Source organism: Juglans regia, chromosome 5, assembly GCF_001411555.2.
Source record: "Juglans regia cultivar Chandler chromosome 5, Walnut 2.0, whole genome shotgun sequence".
Taxonomy (NCBI): domain Eukaryota; kingdom Viridiplantae; phylum Streptophyta; class Magnoliopsida; order Fagales; family Juglandaceae; genus Juglans; species Juglans regia.
In genome coordinates this window covers 7,030,792-7,051,738 of record NC_049905.1, presented here as the reverse complement: position 1 = coordinate 7,051,738, position 20,947 = coordinate 7,030,792, and the positions used below count along the sequence as shown (strand labels likewise).

Here is a 20,947-nt window from a genome sequence, read left to right as displayed (position 1 = left end):
TCTTGTAGCCCCATCTTTGTCTTCTCGGGGGGCTTCAGCCTTGCCCAATGTCTTTGCCTTCCTATCGGCTTGTTCCAGTGTTGTTTTCCTGGGCTCAATTAGGGCTCGAAGTATGTATTTGGCGTTGATGAAGTTATCGGCCTGATTCATAAATTCTTGCAGCGCAGTGGGAGTTCTTTTTGCCAATTATGCTATGAACTGGGTTTGGGGCCATACTCCTCCTAGGAGCGCCGTTAAGGTGATCTTTTTGTCTTGGTCATCCGTCGTCATGTGCTCATTGTTGAACTTAGACAAGTATGCCTTTAGACTTTCGTTCTCCCTTTGCTTGATGGTTAAGAGGTACGCCGCTGGAAGCCTTCTCCTTCTGCTGGCCATGAACTGTGTGAGGAATAGGCAGACCAGTTCTCCAAAGCTATCTATCAACCCAAGTATCAACGACCCGAACCATACTCTCATAGGTCCTCTCAAAGTCAGCGGGAAGGCCCTGCAAGTGATTTTTCCAGGGAAGCCATGTAAGGTCATGCGAGCCTTAAAGGTCTTCAGGTGCTCGAGGGGGTCCCTGGTCTCGTCATACATCTCTATTGGAGGGACCTTGAACTTGGGTGGCAGGGCCACAACCATCACCTCTGCGCTGTAAAGTAGGTCGGTGCTAGTGAGTAGGTGGTCCATCGACGATGATGTGCCCATCTTCTTTGCCATCTCCTCGTACTTGTCATTGAGGTTGCATAGCTCGTTTTACATGTTTCTCCTTTCGGAGTGTCTCCACTTCTACAGTTTGCTTTCCTAAGAGTTGCAAACCTTGTTTCCATATCTGTCGATCTCACTTCTTCTTGTCACCGAGTTGTCTAAGAACGAGTTTTCACTGGTATACGAAGGACACGTTGCGTCTATAAGGATCTCACAGACGACGCCACTGTTAACGTGATATTTCATACAAGGTCTTAGCAATCCAGGTCAACGTCTTTCTCCATGCAAATACAGAAAATGGGTGGCTCTGTAGTAGTCCGGGGAACCTCTGATGTCAAAACTAATATATCCTCTTAGGGAATTGTGAGAGAATAATCAAGTTCAGAGAGCGTTCTTCGTACCTAGTGCGCGAGTTTTATATGAGGTTTCTGATGTGACATTTCGTACCCCGTGTTAGGGGGTTCACGTCACAGTAGCCACAATCAGGGCCTTTAATGCAGTGAGGAATCTGGGATGACGCCATTCATGCGGCATTGCTCCCCAGGTGGCGCCTTAATGGTAGATGATCGATGTTGCCATGTTTCTTGCCCATCGTTAGAGAATAGAGGGTTGTATGTGCTTCCTGTTCACTTGTCGGCGTAGATCCTTTAATGTTATGTGTCACATGGATATGTTAGGGTCGGCATGTCTTATCTATCCCCTTCAGTTTGGTTTTCCACGCGACACGCCCTCTTTTAGCTGACACAACTCGTGGACCAAGCTCCTTTAGTGATTCTAGGGCCGCAAGAGGATGAGATATGGATAAGGACGGGACTCGATATCTTGCATCGGCCGGGAGGGGAATTCCCCTTCCATAATGTTTTTGCTATTTTCAAATGAAAGCATAAAGTAGTTAGAAGCGAAATTCATTAAAAAATAAAAAAAAATAAAAAAAAAAAACTATTCATGGATAATAAGTATACGAAATCAGAATGAATGGCATAATTTTATATCGTTCATGTATTGCTTTAACAATGCATAATGCATGATTAGTGCAAAATTATGCTCTCCCTTTTTTATTCGGTGCACCTTCAAGTATTTTCGACGTTGCACTGTTATGGGCATCTAAAGTAGAGCAGTTTGATGGAATACGAAACAACCTTAAAATTAATGCATATCGAAAGAAGAAGACAGTCGTGTAAGTCAATCAATGGTGGCAACTGACGTAGGAAGATGCTGCGAATCTAAGAAAATAGGAAGGAGATGTGAGCGTTAGACGTGGAGCATCGATATTCATGTGTTTTACTGAAACTGACCATTCAAATTCTTTTTAAATAATTTTCTTAGATATTCAAAGAAATAAATATGCATTTTTTTTCTTTTTAATATTTTTTCTATCATTTATCATTCAGTTACTGATTTTATAATTCTGTAAGAGCCGATAAGTCTTATGTGAGAGTTGAAAGGACATCCTTACGAAAGGTCGAAACTGTGTACTTAATTTCCTTAGCAACTAATGCATCCACAGCCACAGGATTTTAATATCCTATTAAAAAAAAAAAAAACACAAGATAAAAAGACAGGATAAACTTACTATACCCAATTAAAATAATTAAAAAAAAAAACGTATGATTGAAGAAAGGTCAAAATTGGCTACTTATTTCCTTAGCCACTAATACATTTAACGAATAACTTCATCCTAAAGTCATATATGAAGAAAATTGTAATATTTTCATTTAATATTTTATTATTTTTTATGTTTCTTTTTTCCTTCTTTTTAGTATAACTTCATCCTTAAAATTATGATATATTTTTTTATTATTAATTATATTTTATAAAATAATATTAATCATCTTTCTTTAAATATTTTTTAAAATATTATTATTTTTTGCATCTATCTATAATCATACAAAAATTATAATAATATGAGAAAATATGAATAAAATTTTTATTAATTACTTATAAAGTACAAAATAATACAATAATCTTATCTTATAACAAATTATAATATAAGTAATGTTCATCTATATAATTTAATTAAATAAATATTAATAATAAAAAATAATAATTTTTTATTATTATAGAAAGTGTGATTATTAATCTAATGTAGATTCTAAATTTTGAGTGATTGGTTAAAAATAAAAACGTGCCATACTAATCAAATTTTAAATATTGAGATGACTAATCTAATATGAAGACTCTAATACATTTACAAGAATACTGTCTTATACATTGGAAGAAATAATAAAGACAAAAGAGAGGACAAACTTACAAAAATATTTATAATATTAAGGAAAAAAAAAATACAAATTAAGAAAATTAAAAAGGATATGATTATTGTCTTTTAATTCCTTATTCCCAAAGCATATACTAAAAGTTGCAAAATCATAAATCTCCTGCTGTACAATTGCAAAGCAACAACCTTTGATAGATACTTCCAGAGGAGAGAGACCTCATCCCTCCCTGACCCTTTCCGACCATCGGAAATGGCGTCCCGGCGATTACCCATCTCCTTATTTTTCTTCCTCTACCTTATAGTTTCTTCTCAGTCCCTAGACTTTGGGCCACACAAGAAGAAGCTCAAAATCGACGGACCCATTAAAACCATAGTCGTCGTGGTCATGGAGAACCGTTCCTTTGACCACGTTCTCGGCTGGCTCAAATCTACCCGGCCCGAAATCGACGGCTTGACTGGCGATGAATCGAACCGGATTCTAGTCTCTGACCCGGAGTCGCCGGAAGTATTCGTCTCCAGCGACGCACTGTTCGTCGATTCGGATCCTGGTCACTCGTTCCAGGCGATCCGGGAGCAAATATTCGGGTCGAACGACAGCTCGAGGTCGCCGTTGATGAATGGGTTCGTGCAGCAGGCGACGAACATGAGTGATAGCATGCCAAGAACCGTCATGAGCGGGTTCAAACCGAACCTGCTACCGATTTACACCGAGTTGGCGAACGAGTTCGCGGTGTTCGACCGGTGGTTCGCTTCGGTGCCCGCGTCGACTCAGCCGAACAGGTTCTACGTCCACTCGGCGACCTCACATGGGGCCATGAGTAACGTACGGAAGGACCTTATCCATGGGTTCCCTCAGCAGACGATCTTTGACTCTCTGGACGAAAACGGCCTCACCTTTGGTATTTATTACCAAAACATCCCCGCCACCCTCTTCTTCAAGAGCTTGAGGAAGCTGAAGCACACCTTGAACTTCCATAGCTATTCCTTGAAGTTTAAGCAACATGCGAAGCTGGGCAAGCTTCCCAACTATGTGGTGGTGGAGCAAAGGTACTTCGACGTGGACTTGTTCCCGGCCAACGACGATCACCCCTCGCACGACATGGCCATCGGGCAGAGGTTCGTGAAGGAGGTGTACGAGACTCTGAGGGACAGCCCGCAGTGGAACGAGATGGCTCTGTTGATTACTTACGACGAGCATGGTGGGTTCTATGACCACGTACCTACGCCTGTCTCCGGCGTGCCTAGCCCGGACGGGATAGTTGGGCCCGACCCCTTTTACTTCCGTTTCGATCGGTTAGGTGTTCGGGTCCCCACCTTCCTGATCTCGCCGTGGATAGAGAAGGGCACCGGTGAGTTTTTTCTTTTTCCTTTTAGAAATATGAAGCTCAGAACTAATTGCTTCTGGGTTTTGGTTTATTGAAGAGAGTCCTTAGTTTTTCTATGTGCTTCTTTATTGTAACATACTCTACTTCACTTTCCCCATGCTTTTGTGCAATTCTGTACTATTTACATTGTATTGGAATTCTAGTTTTTAGGGATGCATTTTTTGTAATTTTACATAGTATTGGAATTCTAGTTTTTTGTAATTTGACATAGTATTGTCATTTGCCATCCCCTATTATTTGACCTCAGGCCTTTCCAACTGCAGTGATTCATGAGCCAGATGGACCAACACCAGATTCGCAATACGAACATTCTTCTATCCCTGCAACTGTAAAGAAGCTTTTCAATCTGGAATCAAACTTCCTGACCAAGAGGGATACATGGGCGGGTACTTTTGAGAACTACTTTTACCTTCGTGACACTCCACGTGATGATTGTCCAGGTTTGCACCGGAGTTCTTAACCATTACAGAGTACTTTTTCTTTGTAGATTTTTCTAATATCATATTCTCACTGCATTGTTAAAGTAGTTCACACTTCATGATAGGAAAGATGTAAAATTTGGCCAGTCTGTGGCACAAATAGTGAAACTTGCCTCTGTTGATATACTGATTGCTGGGTCACCAATTGATTTAGATCTTTAATTGTAGTACCACACCTAGATACTGATTATTGTGTTGTAGGGCTTGCTATGTTCTTCCTTTCTTTCTTTTCTTTTCTGTGGGTTGGGAGGGGAGTGTGATGTGCCTATAGAGAAGAGTATGCAACTGCATCTTCCCTTTTCTACCATGTGCTCCGACTGGACCCGTCCAGTCTGAGCAGCTCCAGCCTCAATGGGCAATTTATGTCGTTTTGAGAATGTAGCTTTCACAGCAACTTTGGAGTACTGCTGAGTATAGAACTGCCCTTTTGAATGGTACCGTGAGTCTGGAGAAAGTTCTCCTCGGGTATTCCACCATCATCTTGCTCATAAGAACGGATTTGGAGATATATAATCTTTCATGTCTCTACTTATTGTACTTGAATAACCTAACGATGACTTCTAAAGCTTATATGCAGTTTACTTTCTTATTTTACCATTGTTTGGTTTTATCTACTTTCTTGCTTATTTGGGAAAATAATAATAAAAATCATGGAATATGGATGCAGTAACCCTTCCAGAAGTTTTGAGGTCATTGAGGCCATGGGGACCAAAAGAAGACGCAAGCCTGTCAGAATTCCAGGTTGAACTGATCCAGCTCGCATCGCAGCTCAATGGTGACTATATCCTGAGTACTTACCCAGATATAGGCAAAAGCATGACAGTGGGTGAAGCCAACAGGTATGCAGAGGATGCAGTCAAGAGGTTCTTGGAAGCTGGAAAGGCTGCTCTCAGAGCTGGAGCTAATGAATCTGCAATTGTTACAATGAGACCTTCCTTGACTAGCCGAAATATGCTTAGAGATCATGGTCACTACGTAGAGAGCCAGTGATAGATTTGTCTTCACAAATCCAGTAGAATTTGCACTTATGTATGCATGTATGTATTTTGTGTAGCTCTTATGACAATGAGGCGAACCATTTCGCTCCAAGCTTTCCCAATTTGTTACTGTTGAACACCATTGTAGCGTATGGGAATCAGCTACTGTAATACGCAGCTTTGTGTATAACATCTTCTAGTACTGGCATGCAAATTAAAATTTGGCTCATTTCACACTAAGTCTTACATTGAACTAGCCGAAAGGAAAAAAAGTTAGGCTTTCAGCTATAGTAAATCGAAGGGACTGACCATATTTGGCTAGATGGTAGATACTGTTTGGGAACCAAATTTTATTTTATTCAATTAAAATTCATCAATTGCTTGCTGCCGCTCTCTCGCGTATTTCACTTCCTTCATCTTTCTCTTACTTTTTGTCCATTTTCTCTCCCTTTCTCTCACTTTCTCTATTCCAGAATTGCAACTATTGTTGTCCGTAATTTTGAATATCTTCACCAACAAAATATTTAAGAACCAACTCTCTGTCTCTCTGTCTCTCTAGAAAGAGGCTAGTGTTTGAAACAGTGAATCTTTCCCCATCGTTTTTCTAGTAAGAGAATCTTCACCATTCGCTCAAAATAATGTTCTGGAAAGTAGTTTAGCTAGGATTTCATAGTTGCAACCTCTTCTTGTTGTCTGATCTTCAACTATAACTCGAGGTTTTTTTTACATTGCTTGTGCATACGTGTGCTTGAATTTTAATGGGGGTTTTTCCCATGTTTCTATGTGCTTGAATTGGTTTTGAAATTGTGTAGGCTGGAAATCTTCTATTGAGGAGGGTTTCTCTCGATGATTTTTTTTGGTATTTGACTGCTTGTGTTTTTGGGTTTGATTTTAGTCTTTGTCTGCCTCTTTCTATGAGATTGAGTGTATGTTGTTCTATTGGTCTAAACCCCTTTCAATATTTAAAAATGAACAATGCAGTTGGGGTAAAAAGTGTTGTCCAAGCTTGTGTGTGGAATATTTGTAAGAGAACGTGAAAAGAATATTTTCCCTTTGAGTCAATTAGAACACAAGCTGTCAAAAACTCGAGGTTGTGCATTGCTATTGGTCTCAACCCCTTCCATTTATGTTAATTAATATTTAGCTAAATAGTTGGAGTGATCGTAGTTAATATTTAACTAAGTTCTTCACGTTCTGAGATATAATTGTAATATATGATTTAGAGGTGATATCCGCATGGTGTGAGGCGAGGTGGACTCTTCCCCACACCCCACCTCTTGCCCCCGAGACGCGAGGTTGAAAATCTTATCCACCCAATACTTACCCAATTGGGTCAAAAAATTATTTTTGGACCCAAATTATAATATAATTTTTAAATTATAAATTAAAATTTATAAAAATAAAAAGAATTTAAACTCATTAGAGTTATATTTTGAATTGTTGTGACCTCCTAAGCTAACTTTTATATAGGAGGCCAAGGCAATACAATAATTATACTTAAGCAATGTATAACAATTGTATTATTTTGACCTCCTATATAAAAGTAGCATAAAGGACCAAGACAATCCAGTAATTTGAATACAATTTCAAATTTTCAATAAATTGTATATATCTATACGCAATATATTTATTTATATAAATATTTAAAATTTATTATTTTATATATAGCGGAGCGAAGTGGGGGGCAGGGCAGGGCCTCGTTGGGGTTAGCCCGCTCCCGCTGGGCATTCTCCTTGCGGGGCGGGGGCCCTGCCCCTGCATCGGCAGTGCGGGATAGCCCTCCTGCCCATGTGAGGGAGGGTGCAGTCCCCCATTGCCCACCCCTAATATGGTTAAAATATTTATTGGATTTATATTTCCTCAAACTCTTTGATCTACACTAATGGATCCATCATTTTTGAGAAATGTATAGGCTTTATTGCTCATAGAGAAACTTGTTGTTTTGTAATGTTTTGTTTAAATTCTTATACTCCCTTTATCTTGTAAGTTAAATTATTCTTAATTCACTTTCTTTGGTAGACATGCTTACAATGCATATATAAATGAGGTGCAGTATCCAAAAGTCTCACAAACCAATTGTACTTGTGCTATGCCTCTTATTTTTATCACTAAAATTTTCGGTTGCCTAAACAAAACACTAGAATTAGAAAGACACCACTTATTTATGTCTATTAAAAACATAAAGGTTCATACATGTTATCAACTTCAAGCCAGCAAGTATTGAAGATTCACGCACAAAATAGGATGACAAACAACTCAATCATTTTATAGCTTGATGAATGTAACACCACTCTTAGATAAAAATCCAATATAATGAAAACCCAATATATTTACATGTTCCTTTTGCAAACAAATGTAAAATCTCTTGAAAGCGTTTGACACTCTCACTCCTTATTATATTGTTTGATTTAATTCCAACATAACATTTTTACAATTTAAGGGTATACACTTGATAAAAGTGGACACTATAACTCTCAGAGGTCCAAAGCCAAACACCATATCTGTGTCTAAAGAAATTATTTGAGTACAGCTACATGTGAAGTTCCATAAGCAACATTAGGAGGCAAAGGGAGCAAACATGAATATAAGACAAGTTCACAAAGATGATAAGCCTATAGAGTATAACCAAGGTCAAGTGAATTTTTACAAAGCACATATATTTTTGAAAATAAAAATATAAGATAGGTTCACAAAGATGGTAAGCCTATAGATTTGTGCAATTGTTAGTGTTACTGATTTGTGTTTTTCTTAAAGTGTTGTCTTACTTCTTAGGCCTAGTGCTTGTGCCATACAATCTTGCTTTGGGTTTTGTTGGTTTAGTGCTTTGGTATGGCAGTTGGTCTGTGTTGGGACAGTGTTGTTGATTTTATTATATTTAATTTACTGTTTTTATTTACAAAACCATGAGAGAATTAATACAATATGGCCAGTTTTTAAGCACCAGTTTTTTTTCTTTGCTCTATGCTCATGGTTGGACAGTTTTGAGCATGATGGACACACCATTCGACGATGATCCCTTCTTCACCACTCTCTTACAAAGTGGTGGACAAGGTTCTAATAGCACCTCAACGTTCGCGCAAAATTCTAATGTTGTGGTCCAAGCTACCCCCTTTATTGGTGAAAAGTGGCCACCTACTAAAAAATGTTAAAAAAGTTGCATCTTTCACTGTAGAGGAAGATAACCCATTGTCTTCGCTTGGATCAACATTAGCATTGATGCCATACGGGGTATTGATAAAAATCCACTCAAATGTAGGAAATAATTTATGAGTTTTATCATGAGTATAAGAAACCAAACAGTGTTGAACATTTTGTAGAGTCATTGATGAATAGTTGGTCCTCAATTAAAAAATACACAAATAAGTTTTGTGCATCTTTAGCACAGGTAGAATCGTTGCACCAGAGTAATGCCACAGAGCAAGATAAGGTATGTATTCTTTTCCTTAAATTATGCAATTCTATAAGACTGATTTATAAACTAACAATATTTCTACTGTTTTATAGATTAAGAAGGTAAAACTTATGTACAAAGAGATAAAGAAAGTGAACTTCACAATGAAGCAATATTGGTGTCTTTTGAGACACCAACTGAAATACTGAAATGATAGAAACACATGATGAAAATGAATACGAGGAGAAGGCTACAGTATAAACGTCCAACCGTTGAGCAGTCAAGTCCAGTTGTCGATGACTCTGTGGAGGAGAACGTGGAGGTTCTAATTAAGAGATCTCCAGGCAAAAGAGCTGAGAAAGAAACGGGGCAGAAGTGGAAGTCCTGGGAATCTACTGATGCTGATATCAAAATGGCCTTAGATCGAATGAAAGATGATAGACACTTGTGTATAATAGAGAGAAGAGCAATAGTGATGAAGGTAGATGGCAGTTTCACTAAACAACATGAACTTGAGAAGAAAAAGTTCAAGCCAAAAATTATGAGCATGGGTCTTGCTAGTTGCTGGCGTGAATGCCATGTAGCAAGACTATTTCCTTAATATTCAGAGAGAAAATTATGAGGCATCAAAGAATAATTTTGGAGGTATATCTACATCTCCATCCACACCTCATAGAAGTGTGTAACTGTTGGGCAAATTTGCAATATTAGTGATTTTAGTGATTGCCCAACCATATGTTATGGAGACACGTGGCTGGGCAACAACTATGAGATCTGATTTTTTGTTTAATATTGATTTTTGGTAAATGTTTCAAATTTTGGCAGCTGGAAATATATGATATACTGATATGGTTTGGATTTAATTTCAAACCTTAATTTGTATTTGGTTTGTGGGGCTGTTGGTGTATGGTTTGGATTTAATTTCCAAACTTGTTTTGTATTTGGATTGTGGGAACATTGTTGGACAATTTGAATTTAATTTCAGATATTGTATTGTATTTGAATTGTGAGACAGTTGGTGTGTGGTTTGGATTTAATTTCCAAACTTGTTTTCTATTTTGATTGTGGGTTCATGGCTGGACAGTTTGGATTTAATTTCAGATATTGTTTTGTATTTGAATTGTGGGGCTATTGGTGTATGCTTTGGATTTAATTTTCAAACTTGTTTCGTATTTAGATTGTGGGCTCTCGATAGTTCGGATTTAAAAATATAAAAACAAAATTAAAAAAAATATTATATCATTATTTTGGCTTATAGATTCTTAGTCCAATGTGGAGTTATACTTGAATGACTTTGACTTTTAGCCAAAACATCTAGTTTTAATCAAATTTTAACTTTGGCTTTGGTAGTTTGGTTAAGCTCTCTCTCCAACTAGTATTGTGAACATTCCTATTGTTAATTATTATTATTTTATCTTATTTGGATATAATATTAAGTGATTGGCAGATAATAAAAAATACAAAAGAGTTTTTTGATGCATCCCTGTCAATAAACTTTCAACGAATAATGGGTATTGAGAAAAGAGGTTCAGGTCCATCAAATGAATAACATAATTCACAACGTTGACAAATGAAGTGCATACACACATCACACTTGGAGTTAAATTAGGACTTCATTATATTTGTTTAAAATATTTAAAAGCTCTAAATATATTAGGACATTTATTAATCAATTAAAGGATTATTGTACTCCAAAAAGTGTTTTAATTTCCCAATTACCTCTTCATTCTTCTCCCTATTTCTTCTTCTTTTCTCTCTTTCTCTAGAACTTTCTTTTCTTCTAGCCTTTTCCATCTTTCTCTATTCTTTTTTAGACATTGCATCAATATAACCATCAAAAGTTGTATTTTTACCTCACCCTTAATTAGGCCTGCAACCTGAGTTATGGTTGTGCCCGACCCGATTCGGCCCCCAATCACAGCACAAATCGGCCAGATCCGACCCGAGTCGGGTCAACCCAACCTCGTAAGAACACGCTGGAACCTTCAATGCTTCATGCCCAAAACCATCACTTAATGATCCAAACTCTGATTCTTCATCATCATTATCGAGTCACATGATTTTGATCCAAACTCTGGACAAGAAATACATTGAAGTAATATGAAATCTAACACATTCAACAGAACCAGGGAATCGACAGCCACACAAAGATACTCAGGTGGGCAAAGGTCGAAAATCAATCAAATAACATTTATTGGCGAAATAGAAAAAAGAAAAAAGAAACAAAAACAACCTTAAATGCGCGAGAGCCGTATTTGAGGGCAAGAAGCTTGGGACTATAGACGGAGGCATTGATGGCACGAGACATGGCCCTTGCTTCGGCCTGTAGATCCTCCGCTTGGTTCCCTTGAAAGACCAGCCCAGAGACAGCCCCAACCCCATCTCTCAATGCAGGCACAGTTCTCGGTGTTGCCTCCACCAAAGCTGCTCTGCAACCAAACAGAAACTGGCGAAGAGAAGTGGGGAAAGGGGAACTGTGGCGCACTGGAGATGCAAAGAGAAGGGGCTAGTTGTTTGGCTAGGGTTTCATATGAAAACATATAAAACGTGGGCTATTTTAAGAGGCGGGTTGTTAGTGGGTTTTACATGTCGAACCTGATTATCAGTTCAAACTTTAAATCGATTTTTCAATGCGGGTCGAATCTGGTCGAATTTTGCGTGCGGGTCAGGTCAAACGAGTTTTTTGCACAGGCCTACCCTCAATCCACTTTGGCAATGGAGGTTTAATGGGACTCACATAGTGTCAGGGACTCATCTATCAACATCATTTACAATCATATCTACAATTCTTGAAATCAACTATATTCTTTTACTAATTATTTTATCCAACAATCATATCTACAAATCTTGAAACTTAATATATTCTTTTGCTAACCCTTATTCTTAACCTTTTTTGTTATAGCTAACAGTGTCGATGAAATCCTATAAATTGATCAACCTCTAACAATAAACCTACGACACAAACATTGGGCAACCACTAGTCTATCAAAATCATCCCCAAAAACAAGTAAAAACCAGCACACAGTGAGTATGAAAAATAAAGTCCCTGAATTATACCATAGATTCGGGTGAAATAGATATGCAATGGGGGCACTCTAGGGAAAAATTCAAAAATGAGTGGTGCTGTGACAGGGAGGCACTTTGGAGACATTGTTGATGTCGATTCTCACCCCTAAAAGATGAGTGACGGATGGTGTTCAACGATACAAAGAAATCGAAATTGAGAGAGATTGTTGTCGAATGTTCTTAAGCCAAGTTGAAACAGAGAGGAAATCACACAAACCACAAACGACGGGGATCGAGGGACAAAACCAAAAAATCTCAGGACGAATGGAGAGAAGATATTTGCGAAAGAGAGAAAACAAAGAGAAAATGCAAGTGAAAGCAAGGCTTGGGAGGGAAGCGAAGAGAAAATAGAGAAATTCGAGGGAAAAACCTGCGGTAAATAAAAGAAGGCTCAATCTATATATAATCGTAAAGTGCATAAACGCCGCGTAATCGTTTTGAAAAAGAGTAGAGTTTACTATTAAAAAATTAATTTTTTCATGTAGATCACATGTTTTATTCACTTTTTTCAAAGCGATTACGTGATGGTTACACAATTCACGATTGCAAATATTTTTTCTCATCTAGAAATGCCTAATCCAATGTGGATGCTCTTTGCCCTTCCTTTGTGGCTAGTTCATGCTCCTGCAGAAAATAACTAACCGATAACCTAGGAGCAGAGATCTCTGTAACATGAAAATTCAATTACAAACGGTCCTATTGATCAGAGTTTAAGCCAGGAGAGTAAAGCATATTGTTTCCCTGTGAAATGAGCATGTGGACAACTATGCTTCTTAAGTGATATTGATTACTACCATGGTAAATTATCCCATGTTTCTAACCAATACGAATCATCCCTTGTTTAGGCATAAGAGATATATCATTCCAAGCAATAGAGTGATATATGTTTGTTTATTATATGTACATCCAGCACCTTGATTTGGTTTAGGTACCTGTTGAACTAGCTAGTATATTGATTCATAGAATTAATGCCCGGCCATGGAATAATCTGAACAGAAGTTTATCTCTTGGTACGAGCTTTTTGGATTGGATGCAATGCATTTGGAATTGGCAACTGCCTACTAATGGCGCGAACCATAGCGTCTCTGTCTTTGCTGAAATGATTTTAGGGCCTCTACAAACTCAGCTTTCCCAAAATCAGGCCAGAGTGCTTGCACAAAGAAAAACTCGGTGTAGGCCAGCTGCCACAACAGGAAGTTGCTGACTCTTTGTTCGCCACTGGTTCGTATTAGCAGATCAGGGTAGGGAAATTCAGTACAGTTTGTTTCTAATTCCTGTTCAATTAGACCTTCACCGACGTCTTCCAGTTGAATAACGCCATCTTTAACTTTGCTAGCAATACTTTTGCATGCTTGCACGATGTCATATTTCCCACTGTAGCTAACTGCCACAATGAGTTGGAGTCTAGAGTTGTTTTTTGTGGTCTCCTCTGCATCACTTATCAATCTCTGTAGAGACTCTGGAAGCTTGGATGAATCACCAATCACACTTATTTTAATGCCTTCCCTGTAAAAGCAAAAGTAGATAAACCAATCATCTCAATATTGAATCCAAAAGGACCAACACCAACAATCCCATATAATCAAAGCAATGGTCTGCCTCCTAGGAAGTGATTGCTTTACTTGCTAATATGGAATATGCGAAGATTCATGCTTCTAAAGGAGATTACCTCGAACCTTTTTCCCATGATAAATCTATAAGGAACTTACAAAGATAGATTAATAAGGAACATATAATCGTAGCTCATCACTAATAATGTCACACGATCAGCTGACAATTACAAACTACTTGCTGAAGGAGAATTGATGAATCAAGTAGCATTCATCCTATTTATAAGATATCAGAATTGATTGAGGAATGAAACTCGAAGAACTACAGATGTAAGTCAGGAAGTCTAGCACTCAAATGGGTACAATTTTTTTCCCACTTTTACTATAGCTCTTTTCTATAAGATACTTTGCTAATTAACCCAAATCAAATCCATTGCTTCATTTTCTCAGAAAAATAAGTTAAAAAACGTAGCTGATTTTCTTATTTTATGCATGTATCTAACTCGGAAGAGTTACATAAATTGTTTTCCTTGTTTGACAATGCTAGAGAACTCTATGAATGGGGAGAAATAATAACAAATTGGAAAGTGGGGCCATCCCATCTCTATTTGAACCCCTTGAAAAAAGGAACCACCGTGCAACCAAGTTACCTGCTGGGGCAGGGTAATTCTTCCAGAGAAGTAAAAACTGATGGGCTATGATGGAAAATGCACCACTATACAAGCATTGAGAGTAAGAGGTCTTTCAAGAATAACTTAAAAGCATCACAGCCAGAAGCAAAAAGGGTATGTGCAGCCATCTTAAATGGAGAAGAAATGGCCGAAACATAACTCATTCTGTATTCTTCCACTACCCATAGGTAACTAGGTTATTCGCAAACCTTTTCCTTCCTATGTAAAGGAAAGCTTTGATTAAATTAACTTCATCAACGCCTCTCTCTTACATAATTAAGTAAAAGTAGCATATCTTTTGTACCCCATATAATCATGCACATAAGCTCTAACATAACACATAAGATGTCAAGTAAAAATATCGTTTTTTATATGATACAAGCTATAAGCATAACATCTACAACCTCTCGCTATTGGCTAATTCCATATCGGTCATGATTCTAACATCTTATAGAAGCACTTACCTTAACACAAGGATACTCTTGTCTTGGCAGTTGCTCCAAACCCAAATCACATCCTTGATGTTTATTGAATTTGAATCCTGTATACCCTTACATGTCTAAAAGAATATGAAATGTCCCAAAATAGTGGCCAATAGACTGGGACATGATAATCTCTGACTAAGTTGTTAGATTGAAAAGGCTCATCATAACACTAACTTGTTAATGAATACAGAAATTACATATTGCCCCCATCACAGCTCTCCCATGATGACAGAAGAATAACTCAACACCGAAAATCTATTCCTTTTTCACTACTCATGCTCCACATGGATCACTTAACCTATACCTACCACTTGGAAATCACCCCTAAACTTCGCAAAGAAAATATATACAATATGCAACACAAAATTAATGAGCGAGAAAATGATAAAATGGAAAGAGAAGCACTGCAGCCATAAAGAGATTCTACAAAAGTAAATCGACATGACTTTATATGAGAGGGAGAGAGAGTTGGTAACAATTACCTCAGAAAATTTTGAAGTTGTGACTTGATCTCTCTTTCGAACAACGTCATCAAGAAATCAACCTCCACCTGCACAATAAGCAAACCAGCCATTCAAAAAAGTTCCACGTGTACATTCTTACCAAATGAAAAAGCATAAAAACGCTGCTAAAAGTTGTACTCTAGCAAAAATCACTGCCATTCATTCATACGTTCAAAGGCAACAAAAGCACGTTCGTAATAGTATTCCTATGCTTATTGAGAGCTAAAATCAACGCTCTATCCACGTTCGTAATCAAGATAATTGCTCATAACATCGACAAGAAAACACAGGCAAACGGACCTTTGGCCGAATCCAATTGTCGTAAGAAAAGGCGAAAACGGTGAGAACCCGGATCCCCCAGTGGGAACAGAGCTCAACGAGCTCCCGCAGGGACCGTGAACCGGCCTCGTGTCCCGCCGAGGTCGGTAACCTCCTCAGTTTGGCCCACCTCGCATTTCCGTCCATGATAACCGCCACATGCTTCGGCATCATGTCTTCCCGGACATCCTCCGGTAAAGGCTCTCCCTCCGGTGAGTCACCGGCGATGGAGTTTCCGCCTCTTCCCTCCTCTCTGACATTTTCTCGGAGGGCTACTTTGACCAAGGTAGTTGTTTCGACCTGCCCTTGAAGTTTACGAGAAGGAAGCGGAGAGAAGGGGTGAGATTCGGCTCCAGTCCGGCGAGAGCGAGAGGAATTGGGTCTAAGGGGAATAAGAGTGTTATTGGCTGGAATTGGAAGCAACAAGGATAGCATTATCCTGGTCTAGGCTAGGGTTAAGGCACCACCGGAACTCTGCTTCACCTTCTGCTGCTTCTTGGTTCTTGTTCTGCTAACTGCTGCTGCTTCTCTTGACCGTTGGAGGCTTTAGATCGCCCCTTTTTATAGCAAATCTGGTTAGGCCAAATGGAGCAACGACAAGGTTTTTCAAAAAAAAAAAAAAAAAAATACAGCGATGACGAGGAAGGGTGTCGTTTGAAGGATACGACGTCGGTTCACCTTTCATGTTAGCATCGTTAGTAACATTTGGTTACATTTGGTTCACATATAGTTGACTGGCTATTAAAATGTGCGTGAATGATTCGAACTGTTATATTTCTTTTGGTTTTTTCCCCTAAGAAAATTATATTTTCATATATATATATATATATATATATAGCAATAAATCTTACATTTTTTTTATTATTTTTATATCATGATCATTTTTTATAGGTAAAAAAAATTATTTAAAATATATAAAAATGCACAGTCCGAATACACAAAAAAAATATATAAACATGAAAATTAACCGAATTACAAGTTAGAAAATAGAAAAAGAAATGAAAAAATCATGATCATGAGTTTCTAACTTAATAATAATTGCCTTATTTTCACAAGGTTTGATGGATTAAAACGGTTTTTCTAAGATGTTATTATTATGAGAAATAATATTTACAATTTTAAGATGTATATATTTTGCATACTCTTTTAAAAAAAAATAGATAAATCTTAAAATTATATTAAAAAATTATTTTGTTAATAATAAATTTTCCTTTTTTTAAAAAAAAATGCCGTACACATCTTATAATTATATTTATAATTATTTTATTATTATTATTATTGACAGATAAAATTATATGAGCCTCAAATCTTTTCCACTTTTGTCTTTTATTGTCGAGAAAAAAACAAAACATAATAAGATCCAATCGAGAGTTTGCATAAAACAAAAGGATCGTAGACACAATAATAATAATAATAATGAAATCCCATCTACAAAAACTCCATAACCATACAAAAACATACGGACGTGAATTAATAATATATATACATGATAAATGTCTTCTATTATCAAATAAATAGCCATTGGCCACGTGTGAATGATAAAAGCCACGTTAATTATTTAATTACATAGGAAACTAGCAAAGCAAAAAATAAAAAATAAAATAGGTGTGGCGAGAGCATAATAATTTTACGTATAATTGTGTAAGTATTGTATAATTTTTTTAAAAAAATTTAAATTTATTATTAAAAATTTAATTTTTTTATATAAATTTTATATTTATTTTTTTTTTTAAAAAATTTATATGATCCTCACGAACTCGACGGTTACAAATATCACTTCAAGTATGCTTAGCGAAGAACATCTGGTTGAAGATGATTAAAACAGTTGGTCCACCCAGCTTCACACATGTGCCGTTCAATTGGCCCACACATCTTCTCATTCCTTCACAAATGTAGCATTCAATTTGAGTACATACTCTGCACATATTTTGAGGTATTGCATTTTTTTAGAAATATTTGTAAATATATTTGTCACATCTAAAAGATTTAAGTTATTTATATATACCCTAAATTGCCAATATATTTCATTCATAAATCTGTTTCGAGTTGTACAAGTTCCTCCTTACAAGCTAGAGCTACTTTTGTTAGTTTATGTGCAACCCTATTACATTTACGGAATACATGTTGAATTCTCTAATCTGCTCTGTTTTGGAAGACACTTCTTATATCTTCTATCAGACTTCCAAACCAAGACCACTCCTCCTTTGAACTACTCACTACTTTTGCCACAATATGTAATCCCCTTTAAGCACGGCATTTTTGAGATTCAATTCAGTGCATAGCTCTACTATTTTTTTCAATTCAAATGTGAAGGAACCTAATAAAAAGCTTATTTTAAGAGGGGTGGGTGCAACAAGCAAAAATAGTTATAAAAGATACCTGAGACTGCCTCCCATGGTGGAGAGATTGAAGTATGATGCTTTTTGAGGCATTAAAGATAGGGTGTGGCAAAAGATTAGTTGCTAGAAGAACCAATTATTGTCTCCCCCAAGGAAGGAGGTACTGATAAAGGTTGTGATACAAGTAATCACGACCTATCATGTGTAAAGAATTATCCAGTATGATGGTAAAATACTAGTGGGGTTATAAACAGAATGATAAGAAAATTCACTAGATGAGGTGGGAAGTAATGGGTATGGCGAAAAATAATGGGGTCTCAAGTTCAGAAATTTAGAGAGCTTTAATCAAGTCATGTTGGCAAAGCAGTGGTGGAGGATTCTCACAAATCCTAGCTTCTTAACAAGGACTTTTCAGGAGAAGTACTATAAGAACTCAGATTTCCTCAATGCAAAGCTGGGATCAAGACCCTTCCTTATAGTGGCAATGGATTTGCTGAAGGAATGTATGATATGGAGGGTGGGTAATGGTTACAATATCAGTATTTAGGGGGAGGGGATGGATTCCAAGGCCTTCATCTTATCGTATACAATCACCAGTGAGGGTGCTTAATGAAAACTCAAAATTGAGGGAATTGATAGATGAAGAGAGAAAGTGTTTGAAGGAAGAGGTAGTTAGGGAGATCTTTAGTGAAGAGGAGGCAGAGTTAACATACAACATTCCCTTGAGTTTGATTGGTATGCAAGATAAAAGAATTTGGGGGCATTCCAAGAATGGAGTTTTCACAGTAAGAAGTGTCTATCACCTAGATATGGAAAGAAGGAAGCAGACCAAAGAGGAGTCCTCAAGAAATAAGGAAAACGAGGAAAGGTGGAAGAGCCTATGGAAACTTAATATACCTGGAGTGGTGAAATCCTTTATGTGGAAGACATTAAAAGATTGTCTCCCCACGAGGAAAATTTTATTTGCAAGAAAGATATGTGAGAACCCTCTATGCCCAATTTGTGAGCAAGAAGTGGAATCTGCCTGCCATACTTTATTGAGCTGCAAAGTTGTGTCTGATGTCTATATTGAATTTGGAGGTCACATTCAAAAGTGGTCTAATTCGGAAGAGGAGATGGTGTATCTGTGGTAGAATCTAAGTAAAAGTCTATCAGAGTAGGACCTGGCAATTAAGTGTAGCTGTGACTATGAGAAGGATTTGGTTGAAAATGAATGAATTCCTTTTTCAACAATCATTTATAGGCCTAAAGGAGTTGGTTCTATCTGTTAAGTAAGACTTATGGAATTCAAGCAAGCACAAGATATTATGAAGGGTGAAAGGAAATCTCAAATAATAAGGAGAAACCAGGCAAGATGGAAGGCACCTGAAATTGGATAGATTAAACTAAATTGGGATGCTGACCTAAACTCAAAGGAGAAAAGGATGGGTGTTGAGATCATAGTAAGGGATTCAAAGGAAGAAGTACTAATGTTAATGTCTACGAGAAGGGGTGGTGTGTCACACCCTCTGGTTGCCGATAGTAAGGCATTGTGGAGAGTAGTAGAGATATTTCTCTGCTCTTGATTGGACGGTACAAGTACAACTTCCTTTTATTCTTACTTTACTTATGGGAATAGCGAGGCATGCATGCAGGCTGAACATGCTTTGAGGTACAAGTAAAACTTCTTTTTAGGTCGGTTTTGGTTTCACAAATTTTCCATCATATCTCATTTTATTTCATCTCATTTTAATATATAAACACTATTTGATATAAAAGAAAAAATCCAAATACATTCAATCATAAACATTTTTCAATTTCAGATTTTCAACTTTTTCATCTAATTTTACCTAAGCATTATAACTTTTCCAAACTTCTAACAAAACACAAAAAACAATTCAATTTATTCAAATTCCAAAATAAAAATTATATTATAATCCTCTTTTAACTTCATAATTTTTTAATTCAACTTTTTCACTCATTTTCTAAAACTTCATAAAACATCATAATTCAAATTATTTCACTACTATTCACAAATTTCTCATATCATCTCATCTATCTAACCAAACAAATCTTTCTTCTTTTATTAGTTGTCAAAATCAATATAAAAGTAGGTTACAAGCAAGAAATTTTGCAATTGTATATGTCACAAATGAAAGCTGAGTCAAAATCGGAAATTCCACTAAACCATTGGTGTCGGTTAGCATGGAAAATGGGAATTGAGTATAAATTTGATTTTTCAAAATTATATTCGGGTTCGGACATTCTATTAATAAGTTCGGTCCGGAGTTATTTACTCGAAAGTTTCTTTTCGGGTCAGAATAGTAGCTTTTCGAATTGAGCCGAGTCAGGTGAACAATCGTAATTGTAAGTTAATGTGGCAAGCTAAGCCTTTAAATAGATTTATTCCATCTAAAACTATATATTTATTTAACCTATTTCATATATTATTTCTTTTTATTATAAAAAGCCACTTTAGTAAGATACAAATTATGAATTTTTTTTTAAGAGAAACCATCGTATTCATTTATCAGAGAAACTTACGATAGAGAGTTTTCAACTTGATAGTTCTTCAAAAAGGTCTAGATAAGTAGAAGTCACATGTATCTCCCAATTATACGATTAACTCAAGTTAAAGTTTGGTCCCGACTCTCACTAAAAATAAAATAGATTATACTAAGTTAGTGGATAGGGACAATGATCAATACATACAAACCATGGAAAGAATGATAGGTATGAATCACATTTTGCTTGGGAATAGTTATTGTGTCACCTATTTGGTCATTTCTTAAGCTTGATAGTTTTGATCTTAATGGAAAACACTAAACTCACTGATAATCGGTTCCGACAGTAGGTCCCGATAGGTGTTTCTTTTCAGAGTAGTGATAGGGTTATTATTCAT

The 20,947-nt window shown here is 36.9% G+C and overlaps 2 protein-coding genes across 2 annotated transcripts; one reads left to right on the top strand and one right to left on the bottom strand.

The window, feature by feature from the left end:
- The first annotated feature begins 3,002 nt into the window (after window positions 1-3,002).
- Window positions 3,003-5,983, top strand: LOC109009838 (non-specific phospholipase C1-like). The gene is made up of 3 exons (XM_018990471.2): window positions 3,003-4,251; window positions 4,551-4,727; window positions 5,434-5,983. The coding sequence occupies exons 1-3, from the start codon at window positions 3,153-3,155 to the stop codon at window positions 5,754-5,756; spliced, it is 1,599 nt and encodes a 532-aa protein (XP_018846016.1). The 5' UTR covers window positions 3,003-3,152; the 3' UTR covers window positions 5,757-5,983.
- A 6,926-nt stretch (window positions 5,984-12,909) lies between these two features.
- LOC109009839 (dehydrodolichyl diphosphate synthase 2-like) lies at window positions 12,910-16,275 on the bottom strand. The gene is made up of 3 exons (XM_018990472.2): window positions 15,710-16,275; window positions 15,389-15,456; window positions 12,910-13,706 (listed from the first exon to the last, which is right to left on the bottom strand). The coding sequence occupies exons 1-3, from the start codon at window positions 16,160-16,162 to the stop codon at window positions 13,262-13,264; spliced, it is 966 nt and encodes a 321-aa protein (XP_018846017.2). The 5' UTR covers window positions 16,163-16,275; the 3' UTR covers window positions 12,910-13,261.
- Window positions 16,276-20,947: the final 4,672 nt, after the last annotated feature.